The 13908-nt window shown below is 49.2% G+C and overlaps 1 protein-coding gene across 1 annotated transcript in view; it reads right to left on the bottom strand.

The window, feature by feature from the left end:
- Positions 1-330: 330 nt before the first annotated feature.
- Positions 331-13908, bottom strand: part of LOC147634758 (protein CYTOSOLIC ABA RECEPTOR KINASE 7-like) — a 51831-nt gene continuing 38253 nt past the window's right edge. The window contains exon 8 of the mRNA XM_086803930.1: positions 331-714. Coding sequence (XP_086660056.1) covers positions 592-714 — 123 coding nt within the window. The 3' untranslated portion in view covers positions 331-591. The remainder of the gene's footprint in view (positions 715-13908) is intronic.

Below are 13908 nucleotides of genomic sequence, written 5' to 3'. Positions count from 1 at the left end.
TTGTCTGAGGAGTGATACTCTGATGTATATATTTGATCTCTTTATGTAATATTTTTATTTCAAAAAAGAGTTCTAGACAAAACCTTGGCAATCCAACCAGCCCTAGAATTCCCTAAACACCCACCCGCACTCAAGAAATCCCAAAAGGCATGACATATAACACCCACCTGCCTCCCAAAAGACATTACATGTAACAATAAGAGTTTTTGAGAACATCTTGGCAATCCAACTGCTGCTAGATTCCCTAAACACCCACCAACCCCTTGGGGAATCCCGAAAGACGTGACATTTAACAATGAGAGGTCTTGACAAAACCTTGGCAATCCCACCAGCAATAAACAGCACATGAAATTGGCAAAATGATTATCCAAATCAAGAAAAACTCTCCACTGGCAAAAGAGGAACATCCAAACATTTCTCTCTGACAAGTACTTGATGTGCATAGATGTTAGTGTTCTCACAAATAGGTGAGGCAACCTTATAGAACCATACTCAGCATGGTGATACTTGAGACAAACTTTTGGTTAAGAAAATCATATTATTACAAACCAGGAATAGGAATCAAGTGAACAATACAGGGTCTTAACCGGCTTAAAGAGCACCCGCAGCTGCCGGCCTAGGAGTAAGCAATGCTTGTAAAGCCTTCACAACAATGCTCATATTTGGGCGGAAATCTGCCTCATACTGCACACAAAGTGCTGCTACTGCTGCCATCTGCATCCATGTACAAAAGCTGGTTAAGACAGCAAGAGAGTGTACATTTAATGTTTATTAGTGCCTCACATCTTCTCTTCTATCATAAAATTGGCCAAATGTTTATTTTTATTCCATGGTCTTGTTAAACAGGTGTTAAGGGATACTTTGGCCATCTCCTACTACAACATTCTATGCAGTTTGTCCTACTTTGATATCGGAAGCCGTTCAGCCCTCAGCAGATGTTTTACCCACAAACTTGAAGGATGCGGCATTCTTCTCCCATTTCATCAAGGAGGGTTCTTTGCAGCCAAGAAGCATCGAACACACCAGCTACACATGTACCAACTAGATACCATTCTAGATCTACATGTACTTATTTTCATTGGCGAGGCATAGAAATAGTACATCTCTCTCTCTCTCTCTCTCTCTCTCTCTCTCTCCAACTGTCTCACAAGGATACCAACCGGGTTATCCGGTTCGATCTTCTCAGCCTCTACACATTGCACATGGATCACACCTCCGGAGCTCCCCACGAAGATGCACTTCTACAGAGATCACTTCCTCACACTCACTGAGGATGGATTCATCCAGCAGCTGGGCTACTTAAGTGTTCACATGTCCCATGCCATGCAGATTGTGATTGGCCAAATATGGGTTTCATCCCACTGCCTTAGAGTGGAGACAAGTAGAGCTGAGTGCATCTTCAGAGCCGGGAAGCTCATACGGAGACCTAGAGAGGAGAGGATCTGCCGACTATGCCACACACAGGTTGAGACGGAGGAGCATTACATATGCCACTGCCCAGTATACTATGAGATCCGCGGGAGGTTTCACTGTCTATTTCGAGAGGGATTTGGTCCACTCTCTAGGATCATTGACTTCCAGGACCAGCGTTGCCTAGGCCTCTTCCTGCTTGAGCTCCGTAGACATAGCGACACCTTCTTGAGAGAGCTTCCGCCCCAACCACCCTGCCCCCTCCCTCGCCAACCAACCATCACCACTTTCTTCCGGACCCAGGAGGTGGAGGACACCGACATAGTGGATCTTGTGGACCCTCCAAGAGCTGCTTCGGACCTACCTCGCCTGAGAGGAGTTACCTCGGACCGAGCCTCTGCACTCTAGCATGCCCGATGCCCTCGCCCCCCCACCCCCCCCCCCCCCCCCCGTTGGCCACGATTGCCTCATCAGCTCCAGATCCAGGACATGCTCCACCGCCATCGAGCTACCTTTCCACGTGACATAGCTGAGGGAGACCTCTCGACCATACTCATTAGCCCCATGCTTGATATTTTGGAGAGTGGTATACCATCTACTCGGAGCTGATGTAGCTCTCATGTTTCTACGTTCTTAGTATTCTATGATGAGTTTCCATGGACAGTTTTGTATCACCCCAGTGAGATAGCTATCTTTATGTTTTCTTTCTGTTTTATTTTCCATTCCATGATGAGATATACCATGGACATTATTGTATCACTTTGGTCTCATAGGCCCATTAGGTCTTAAGTAGACGATTAATCTCTCTCTCTCTCTCGCTCTCTTCTCGTTGCCCCTCTCTCCATGGCGTGACGTTGCGCAAGCCCCCCTCCCTGCTCGCGATGTGCGCTAGTGGTCTCCCCCTTCGCGCCCCCCCCCCCCCCCCCCCCCCCCCCCCCCGGTTCGTGTTGCACGTTGGCGGCCCCCTCCGCCCTTGCAGTGCTGTGCCTGTTCGCGCTGTGCCGCGTGTCCGCGTCCCTTTTCCCACCCGCGCTGCTGTGCTGCGCCTGTGCGCTGTGTGTCCGTGTTGCTTTTCCCACCCGCCCTTGCTCAAGCCACCAAGGCAGCAACTAGGGCGGAATAGCCACAATGAACCTACAGGAGCTGGACATCACTGACACAGGGCTACAATGATCATCACAGGACCGTGAGGAGGTCACAGTGTATGGGAGATATTTCTTAGAGCTGGGAGCTGCACATGGTCTCGTTATCTATAACGGGTTACGGGATGTCCCGATGGGCCCTCCTCCGGCGCCCTCACCTCCTTCCCCCACTCAGGAGGTACTAGCACTGTGGAGTACCTTATGGGATCTCTGGCTTTAGCACACCTTCTACCCGATTTCTCCATTCCACCACCCCCTTTTGAAGCTAACCATGCCTACCTCTCTTTCCCTCTTACCTGCACACCAACCGTCCGTCCACCACCACCCCCCATCTTACATTACACTCGAGTCCTTTTTGATTAGGAGCTTGACCTTGTTTACTCCAACCACATCTACCACCAACCCCAGGATGTGGAACCTACTGTCCCCCTATCAACCCTCACAGCACAGCTCACCACCATACTCCAAACATCCGCCACTGCTACTTTCATCTGCACGCGGCAGTCTACCGCCAAGCCACATTGCGGTTCCATGCCCCAAAATTGTTGGTATGATAATGAATGTCGAGCCACACACTCCTGTCTTAAACATGAGGTACGGATTAAGCAAATCAAGAAGCGCCAAACGCAACAGATTTCTCAACGGCTCACCCAACACAAGAAACGGGAGTTCTATGCTCGGAAAGAGGATATGAGTTATACCGACTTTTCTTACGGCCGAACTACAAAGAGGCCTAGAGCAAACTCCGAGAACATCGCCCTCCCACACCTATCACCTGCCCGAACACATGGCACTCCTATGAACGCTCCATCTATCATATCCCCCATCAGCCACCCCTACCCCCACCACCAGATCCCCGTCCCACCACCTCCACCTTCTTCACAAAGGGCATGGTCCTCAAGGCCATTTGTAGACTACGCAATGGGCGAGCCCAGGATCATGAGGGACTCACTACCATCTCGCATGCCGATGATACCCTGGCGCCCCTACTAGCCTACATGTTCAATAGAGCCCTTTCCTTCACGAGCGAGGTCACGGCCCTCATTACGAGCTTGTACACAAGCCTCTAACGCGACTCGATTAGCTACCCCATGATTCTGGGGCTCTATTCAAATAGGAAGTATTTCATCTATACCATAAAGATTATGAATAGGGAAAGAAGAACGAAAGTGTAGTAAAAAGAGAGTTAGTATGATTCACATTACATCTATTCACATCACATCTCATCACATCTATTCACATCACATATCATCACATCTATTTTTCTATGCAAGTTTTCAGTTTGATTTTCTTTTTGAATACAAGGAGTATTTCTTGAATCAGTATCTCCAAAACTTCTTGATCGGAATTCTAAATTTCATACCAGAATTCCTCGAATTCTATAACCTTGATCCACAGATCAATTCGAAGGGTCTCAAACTTAGTTTCAGATTTGGTGGGAGTTTTGAGTGTATTTTTCTAAACTGGTCACACCAATACTATCACCCCCATCCTCAAATCCAAAGATCCACTTAGTCCTAATAACTACAGGACGATCATGATTGGCCACACATTGGCCAAACTCTATGGATGAGTGCTAGAGGCAGAGCTTAGTTCATTTGCAGAGAGCGATGCAGAACCTCATGACAAGCTGGCTTTCGGAGCACCCTTGACCACATCTTCACCCTCCGTGCCATCATCGAGGAGGGTAGAGCACGACATCAGAGGATTTATTGCTGCTTTGTGGATTTCCGCAAAGCTTTTGATACTGTACCCCGAGCTTGCCTCCTCCACCGTCTACAGGAGATCGGAGTCCCATCTGACATGGTTTGGAGCATCATCGCCCTCTATGAGTCGGTCACCGGATGAGAGAGCCTGAGGAGGGACATCACAAGAGATTTCCAGCACTATTGGGGTGAAACAAGGCTTCCCTCTATCACCCACTCTTTTCAGCCTCTACATTGATGAGATTTCGAGCTTCATTGAAGGATTAGGCGGGGCTAGTCCCACACTGGCAGGCATATTGATCCCATAGTACTTTATGCAGATGACATTGTCCTCCTCTCAGACTCAGCTGAAGGGCTTCAGAGACAGTTGGATGCCTTACATGACTTTTGCACTCAGCGGGACCTCTCTGTTAACCTTGGTAAAACCAAGGTAATGGTCTTCAATACCTCTCGCTCCTTCACATCCAAATTGAGCTTCACATATAGAGGGGATCCTATGGAGATTGTCTCATCCTATGTCTACCTTGGTGTCACTTTGAGTGGCCCACGCTTTACCATGATTCACGTACCACATGCCAAAGTGACGCAGGGATATGCAGCCTTGAGCTTACTTGAGCGGCAGTGCTTCCAGGCACATTTCCAGGAGCCCAGGACGAAGGACTGGCTTTTTGACACCCTCGTCACACCAGCCTTGATGTATGGAGCAGCTTTCCGATGAGGATTGGCAGCGAGTTGAGAGGCCCTAGGTCATGATGTTCTCCCGTATGATCCGCAGCAAACCATCAGTCCCACACCAGATTATCCACGCAAAGTTTGCTGCAACCCCGATGGTAGTGGATCCACTCTTCCAGACAGTCACATACCTTCCTCGCATCAGTCACATGGATACCCACAGGTACTTGAGGCTTGCCCTAGAGTCCTTCAGACAGCTAGCACTTGAGGGGCACTCTGGAGTATGGTATGCACTAGTTTCCACTTGGTTCTCAGTACATGGGCTCTGCATGGACCGCCTACCCCCCCTTCAGTATAGTTTGGACTCCCCTTTTCGCCGGCTATCTCATGAGGATACCAACCGGGTTATCCGGTTAGATCTCCTCAGCCTCTACACACATTGCACATGGATCACACCTCTGGAGCTCCCCACCAATATGCACTTCTACAAAGATCACTTCCTCACACTCATTGAGGATGGATTCATCTAGCAGCCAGGCTACTTGAGTGTTCACATGTCCCATGCCATGCGGATTGTGATTGGCCAGATACGGGTTTCATCCCACCGCCTCAGTGTGGAGACAGGTAGAGCTGAGCGCATCTTTAGAGCCGGGAAGCTCATACGGAGACCTAGAGAGGAGAGGATTGCCGACTATGCCACACAGAGGTTGAGATGGAGGAGCATTACATATGCCGCTGCCCAGCATATTATGAGATCCGCGGGAGGTTTCACTGTCTATTTCGTGAGGGATTCGGTCCACTCTCCAGGATCATTGACTTCCACGACCAGCATTGCCTAGGCCTCTTCTTGCTTCTTTTGCTTATCTTCGAGCTCCCGGCTAATAATTGCTCCTACTGAAGCATCGGGATTTGAAGAACTAGGGGCAGCCACTGGGGTCTGTGTGGGAGCTGTCCTCACCACGGAAGCTGTGGAGCCAACGGCGACAGGCTTTGGAGGCTTCTTAGGACACTCCCGAGAAGTATGTCCCGATCTTGTGTTCCCTGCCTTGGGCTTCGTTCCCGTGCACACCACATTCTCCGTGCTGCTGCTGTCAAACAAGACAACGACTCTCTGGCCACCTATGTAGCCAAAGGACTTGAGCAATTCGTTGCGCTCATACTCCTGGTCATGAGCGCCCTTCTGCTTCTCTTCGAGCTCCCAGCTAATAATTGCTCCTAGTGAAGCATCGGGATTTGAAGAACTAGGGGCAGCTCCACTGGGGTCTGTGTGGGAGCTGTGCTCACCACAGAAGCTGTGGAGCCAGTGGCGGCAGGCTTTGGAGGCTTCTTAGGACACTCCCGAGAAGTATATTCTTTTGTATGACAAAAGAAACATCTACCCTCCTTGTATTGAGAAAGCTCCTCAGCACTTACCTTGCCACCTGTCTTGCCTGCCTCTGCTTTTTGGTCTGGAGTAAGCTTAGACGCATTGTTCGAGTTCTTGGAGCCAGAGCTCCCGGGCTTTGTCCTGGGGAAGACCCCGTCTGGTTCTGGCCTTTTCCCCCCCAGGCGGTAGCCTTGGGAGTAGCCGGCTGGGAAGTCTTGAACTTGCCACCATTATGCTTCATTTCTGCACTCTGCGCAAGCGAGAGTGCGTCTTCAAAGGTGGCTGGCCTAAACATACACACCTCCCATTGGATTTGAGTGAGTGTCAAGGCCATACAAAAACTACCCTTTCTTGTCCGAATCATATAAGCCTAATTGCAAACATAAAGTCGAAATTCTATTGGCAAATTGAAGGACTGGTTGCGCGTTTTGACGCGCTCCCCTGAACTCGTCTTCGAGTTGCTCAAGGTAGTGGGGCGGTAGAAACCGCTGCTTAAGGTCGCGGACAAACTTGTCCCACACATAAGCTGCCATACCTAATCTGGTGTGGACATGAGCCCACTGAGTCCACCAAGGAATGGTCTCACCTTCCAAGTACCAACTGGCTAAGATCACTCTGTCAATATCTGTCTTTATAACTGCGGCAAAGTAAGCTTCAAACTGATGCAACCATGAATAAAGAGTTGTGGAGTCGAGTTTACCATTATACTTACTAAAGTTCATTTTCTCGGGAAAATGATTCGAGGGTGCCACCGGTGTCAATCTGGCGTCCAAAGCTGCTAGGTAACACTCGTGTTCCACGAGTCGCATGGCTTTGTCTTCACGTTGTCGGATCTCCAATGCACACATCTGCAACTCAAGCAAAGAGCTCGGTTGCGGTCGTGACCCCGCGAGAGAGTCTCTGTGTCGAGGATTTGGAATCTGGGATACGGAAGGAGAGGAAGGAGATGGAAAACGCGACGCTCGCGAACGGGTGCGCTCTTCTAGAGCCAAGATCTGTGCCTTCTGCTCTTCCAACTTGGTTGTCTGGTCTGCCATTGCTCGCATCATCTGCTGGAACATATCTGTAACACTCAAGCCTGGTGCCCTAGCTGGGCCACCCGATGCACTCTGGTCCCAGGGTTCTTGGTCTCTCTCATCGTCAAAGCTCGCCTCAGTAGGAAAACGGACTTCCTTTCCAGAGCGCAATCTGACCATCCACTATGTGTGTGGGAGACGTCCGCACGCTTCTGGAGGCTGAAAACCAACCGTCCTTCAAGGGACAGGAGTCACTCCGAAAGGGTAGTCCACTGGCGTCTGAAAACCAACCACATGAGCAAGAAAAAATTCTAGTTTCTTTGCTGAATCTTTGCACTTGGAGTAGGCTCTGATACCAATGTAACACACGGCAGCTCTGGGGGTCTTCTTTCAGCCCTAAACACCACTGGAAACATGTTGATGCAAAAACACAGACAGAAGGGACAGTAGAGAGAGTGATAGCTGGAAATTCAGTATATTCCTATGGTACAAAAAGATAGCTGGATATTCAGTATATTCCTATGGTACAAAAAGGTACCTAACTCTTTAGCCCTAGGCTGCCTTCATACAAAAGGTGAACATCACCAAAATCTAGTCCTAACTTGGACCCATTCCCTAAAGGAATGAATCAATCATTGAGGAGCACCTCTTGCCTATTTATAGTCTTCTTGAATATTGGAGGAGCTAGCCGACTGCTGTCGGACCAACCGACTTGGCCTGAACTCCATAAAAGCTGTCCGACTAAATCTCACATGATGCCCCTGCAGCCCGACTCTGATCTGGTACAGCCGACAGTTTCTCGTCTCAGCCGACTGTCCTTTCTTGCATCCAACGCAGCTGGCAGGACATTCTTCCAGGCCTTCCATCTATTTCCAAGTCCACACTGCCAATAGCACTCTGTGCTCCATGTCCTGGCTCTAATGATGTTTTTCTTGGCTGCCCCTTCTAGATTAGCCCTGAGAATGTACATGGGCAAGCATGCACATGACAGGCCATCGAGCTACCTTTCCACGTGGCATAGCTGAGGGAGACCTCTCGGCCATACTCATTAGCTCCATGCTTGATATTTTGGAGAGTGGTATACCATCTACTTGGAGGTGATGTTGCTCTCATGTTTCTATGTTCTCAATATTCCATGATAGAGTTTCCATGGACAGTTTTGTATCACCCTAGTGAGATAGCTATGTTTATGTTTTCTTTCTGTTTTATTTCCAATCCATGATGAGATATGCCATGGACATTATTGTATCACTTTGGTCTCATAGGCCCATTGGGTCTTTAGTAGACGCTTAATCTCTCTCTCTCTCTCTGATAAAATTGGAACGATACAGAGAAGATTAGCACCCACCCACCCTTCGTCAGGCCCCCAAGGCAGCAACATAACTCTCTCTCTCTGCTGAATCTCCTCTCTTTCCCTTTCCCCTGCATGACTTGACCCCCCCCCCTCCCTGTTGCTGCTGTTTCGTGCTGCTGTCATGGATTAATTTTCAGTCCATTGGATGTGGGAAGTTCTGCAAAAAGTCATGGCCAAGACCGGGTTTAAAGAGGAGCTCGTGAAGGTGGAGGACAAGCTCGGCACAATTATCAAAGAAAACAAGAAGATGGTCGCCTCTTCCGTTACCGCAATCATAAACCGTCTCTCCAAACTCGAGAAGGGATTTGACAAAATCCAAGAACTCGAAGAGAGATCTTCCAAGCAAGAGGCTGAGATTTCAGCCTTAAAGGAGGAACTAGTGGAGGCCAAACTACATGCTAAAAGTCAAGCGGCTGAAATCTCAGCCCTCAAAAAGGAGTTGGAAGCCACTTCAAAAAGCAAGCTTGAGGATGGAGAATTTCAACCCTCCTTTATTGAAGAGCTGAATACCATCAAGGAACAAATGAGGATCATTCGAGAGGAGGAGGAGCAACATAAAGAGAAGACATCTTCATGGGTGGAGGTGATCACAAAGACACAAAAGAAGATGGACGAGGCCGAGAAATGGATCGAGGTCGCCAAGAAAGGGAAAGGTAAAGAATCGCCACCCATCCCCACTCCCACCATCATCAACATGACCCTTGAAGAGGAGCAAAGGAGGAAGACCCGGGCCTTACATGTACGAGTGTCCGGTCTAAAAGACCGTGATAATGCGGAAGGGGAAACCAAGGAGCTCTTCTCTATGATGGGCATTGAAGCCACGCACACAAAGGCATGGAGAGTGGGAAAGAAGAGAGAAGGTAGTGGCGAATCTTCTTCTAAGGAGAGAGCACTTATCATTCGTTTCCCCTCCATGGAAGCGAAGAAGGACTTCTTGAAGAGACGTCCTACACTCAAGCAAACGGGAATATTTCTTGGAGATGACCTCACACTCTCGCAACTTGCCCACATGAAAGAAGCTATGCCCGAGATAAGGGCAGCCCGAGAGAAAGGGAAAGTGGCCTTCTATAGAGATGGTAGAGTGGTGATTATGGAGAGGCGCTCTTCATGACGGCGCGAGACCTATGGGACTACACTCAAAGTTGCTACTTGGAATTGTAATGGATCTCTACGCCTTGATGTAGGGGCTTTTGAGGATAGTTTCACTGGGAGGGACATCATCTTCTACTGTGAGACGCATCAGGCTCCTGGACAGTCCATGCCACATGTTGATGGATACCGATGGGAGACAACTTGCAGACAGGAGACTCGTTCAGAGCATAGAGGACGGGGCTCAGGAGGAGTGGCAGTATTGTTTAGAGAGGAGCTACAGCCACTGATACATATAGTCCGCAGAGATGAGCAGGCTAGGTACATGTGGGTTAGACTGAGGGCCGAGACCAGCAGATATCTCTACATTGCTATATGCTATTTTGCTCCTAATACATCAATGTATGCATCACCTAGCGGGCAGTCTCCCTTTTCTATTTTGGATGATGACATTTGGGAGTTCTCCAGGGATGGTGACATCATTCTCTTGGGGGACTTCAATGCCAGGACCGCCCATAACCAGACAGTATTTTATGATACCTCAGAGGAGATGTTGAGGGAGCTTGATGTTAGGGATATGGGCCTCTCTAGACTCTCACAGGATGAGGAACATACAGTGTATGGGCGGTATTTGATAGACATGGGGACTGCACATGGATTGGCCATCCTGAATGGCCTACAGAGATTCCCGACATCACGCGGTTTCACTAGCTTTCCACATCGGCATGGTGCTAGTACAGTGGACTATGTTATGGCTCCGCCCAGTCTCATTCCCTCTTTTCAGGATTTTATGGTAGGCACTAGGCCGGTTGGAATAGCAGTGGATCATGCTATCTTGTCCTTCACTCTCACATTTCAGTTCAGCACCGCTCCATTGGGACAAGGCTCCACACACACTCGTTATACCTTTACGAGGGAGACTGACACCGTATACACGGATGAGATATACAGACGCCTATGTGCGGAGCCGGGACGGCCATTAGATGAGCTCACTCAGATATTGATAGAGACGCTTCATGCTGCAGCATCAGAGGCATATCCCCATAGTCAGCCTACACGGAGACGATCTGGGAACATGCCCCAGAACGGTTGGTATGATGAGGAGTGCAAAGAGATGAGGATCAGATTACAGAGAGAGGTGCTCATGGGTGTTACCACTCACAGACAGTCACGGATTACCTTCCGGCGCCTAGTGCGACGGAAGAAGAGGGCTTATCTTGCTCAGTTAGAGAGGGATTTGTACCAGTTATTTATGAGTCAGGACTCAGGCGAGGCATGGAGACTATTCCATGAGCATTCACCATCACCAGCCATTACCTCCACAGAGATTTGGGATGAGTATGCAGCATCCCTGTACACAGCACCAGGACAGCCGCCCCTGCCAGACCCATCGGAGCCATGCCCAGAGACGTGTGCTTTCTTTACTGCTGAGATAGTAAGAAAAGCTATTGACAGGATGAGGACTGGGAGAGCATATGATTATGATGGTTTGGTAGCAAAGCACTTTATTCATGCCAGAGATATGCTTGCAGAGCTTATTGCTATGATGTTTAACTGAGCCATGTGTGAGGGTTTTCCTGAGACTTGGAATATGTCCACGATTGTGCCTATCTTCAAGTCAGGGGATCCCATGCTTCCTGGGAATTATCGTACCATCATGATTGGTCACACATTGGCTAGATTATATGCATCTATTCTTGAGCAGGAGTTGAGTAGATGGGCAGAGAGAGAGGGCATACGTGCATCAGGGCAGGCAGGGTTCAGGAGAGGTTTCTCCACTCTTGACCATATCTTGACACTCAAAGCTATTATTGACGAGGGCAGATTATATGGCAGGAGGATTTATTGTTGCTTTGTGGATTTCCGCAAAGCTTTTGACACAGTACCGAGAGCCAGACTGATGCACAGACTACAGGAGATGGGAGTGCCCACAGAGCTGATTTGGGGAATCATGGCTTTATACAGGACAGTTGTGGGGCAGGTACCTAGTACCCAGGGTATGTCTGAGATGGTTCACTCCACTATTGGGGTGAAACAGGGCTGCCCCCTTTCCCCCACCTTATTTGGGATGTATGTGGATGAGGTTTCGGACTATGTAGAGCGGGAGGGTGATAGAGGAGCACAGCTAGCAGGGACATGGATTCCGCTGTTATTGTATGCTGATGATATTGTGCAGCGGGGATGCAGCGTCATTTGGATGCATTGCACATGTTTGCAGAGGACAGTGGATTGTCTGTTAACCTTGGTAAAACCAAGGTGATGGTGTTTAGCACCACAGCACAGTGGGTTAGGAGGTCAATGCCCACCTTTACATATGGTCAGGAGACAGTGGAGTATACAGATGCATATACTTACCTTGGTGTGGTTTTTAGTGGCCCACTATTTTCCTTGAGGAGAGCACAGCAGAGACCAGATTGACCAGAGCTTATGCAGCATTGGGGAGACTAGAGAGGATGTGTTCGCAGGTTCAGTTTCAGGAACCTCGAACAAAGCTCTGGCTCTTTGACACTTTGGTCACTTCAGCCATGCTGTATGGAGTGGAGATATGGGGACCCTTAGTGGATCACCACAGCCGAGCTGGTAGCACTGATGGATGGAGACGTATGGAGAGGTCCTTGGTTTCTATGATTTCCCGGATGATTAGGGCCAAGGCCTCCGTACCACATGATATTATCCGTGTAGAGATGGCTGCCCCCCATTGGTAGTAGAGGCACTCACTCGATCAGTCTCCTTTATACATAGCACTTGGGCTCTCCCTAGAGACAGATATGCTCGCTTAGCCCTGGAGTCTTCACGACAGTTGGCATCACAGGGAGACGAATCATGTTGGTATGCACAGATGACAGCTTGGTTCCAACTGCATGGCCTTAGTATGGACAGGCTACCTCCATTTCAGTACTCCCTGGATGCACCCTCCCTCTCTCTCACACGGGCAGAGATTACCAGACTTATCAGGCAAGACTTGACTCAGCTGGACACTAGGAGGACATGGATACAGCCGACACACGAGCTTGGTACAAGATGGCTTTCTATAGAGATTATCTTCTCCAGCTCACGGAGGATGGGTTTGTGATTAGACACAGCTACATGGATACTCATCTTTCTCATGAGGTACGGTGTGCTATTGGTCAGATGCGCACATCCTCACACCAGCTAGAGATTGAGACTGGCAGATTTAGAGGAGTACCAGCTGAGGCCAGGATTTGTCAGCTGTGCCAGATGGAGCCAGAGACAGAGTTACATTACATATGTCACTGACCAGTATATTATGAGATACGAGGCCGTTTTCACTGCCTGTTCAGAGAGGGCTTTGGACCACTTTCTAGAGTCATGAGATACCAGGATCAGAGATGCCTCAGATTGTACTTGCTGGAGCTGCGTAGACATAGAGAGGGTCTCCTGAGAGGGAGGGGATCAGAGAGGGAGAGACACCTACAGAGGCAGATTATAGACTTCTTTCGACCAGAGATTGAGCAGTCAGGTCAGCAGGCATTGCAGCTAGCCCCAGAGTACAACCGCACCAGAGGTACACTGATTGATCGGGCTATAGAGCTGGGGCGGTCCAGGCGCCCCAAGATGAGAGGCCCATCTCGACACCGGCGGAGACTACAACAGAGGATCAGGACCATACTAGCACGGCATGGGAGACGTCCAGTCAGAGTACTCACCATGGAGGACATTGAGGATATCCGCCATCGACCGATGAGAGACATCTTTGGATAGTGATGTGTATGATGCTTATCTTTGTTGCTAGAGTTTTCCTCCCAAATGTTATCCATTAGGAGCTCCTAGTACCGTACTTTTCCTCATAGTTGTTTCAGTTTCAGTTAGTTGTTTAGTTGTTTTTAGCTTTGCTTACAGAGACATTGTATCAGATCCACCAATTGTTGTAACCTTTTTGGTCTCATAGGTCATTTTGGCCTTTTGAAGACGTTAATATATCATTTCATTTCATTTCATTTCTCTCTCTCTCTCTCTCTCTCTCTCTCTCTCTCTCTCTCTCTCTCGCGCGCGCGAGCCAGCCCCCTTTGCGCCCCCTCGCGCCAGCCCCTCGGCCCTCTCTGCGCCTCCTCCCGCCAGCAACCCCCTCCGCGCCAGCCCTCCCTCCCACCCCCCCCTCTCTCTCTCTCTCACTCTCTCTCTCTCTCGCGCG

This window comes from Cibotium barometz, chromosome 10 (genome assembly GCF_041138505.1).
Source record: "Cibotium barometz isolate CiBa-2024 chromosome 10, ASM4113850v1, whole genome shotgun sequence".
Lineage (NCBI taxonomy): Eukaryota > Viridiplantae > Streptophyta > Polypodiopsida > Cyatheales > Cibotiaceae > Cibotium > Cibotium barometz.
Note: the sequence above shows the minus strand (reverse complement) of the source record. Positions and strands in the feature narration are given on the sequence as shown.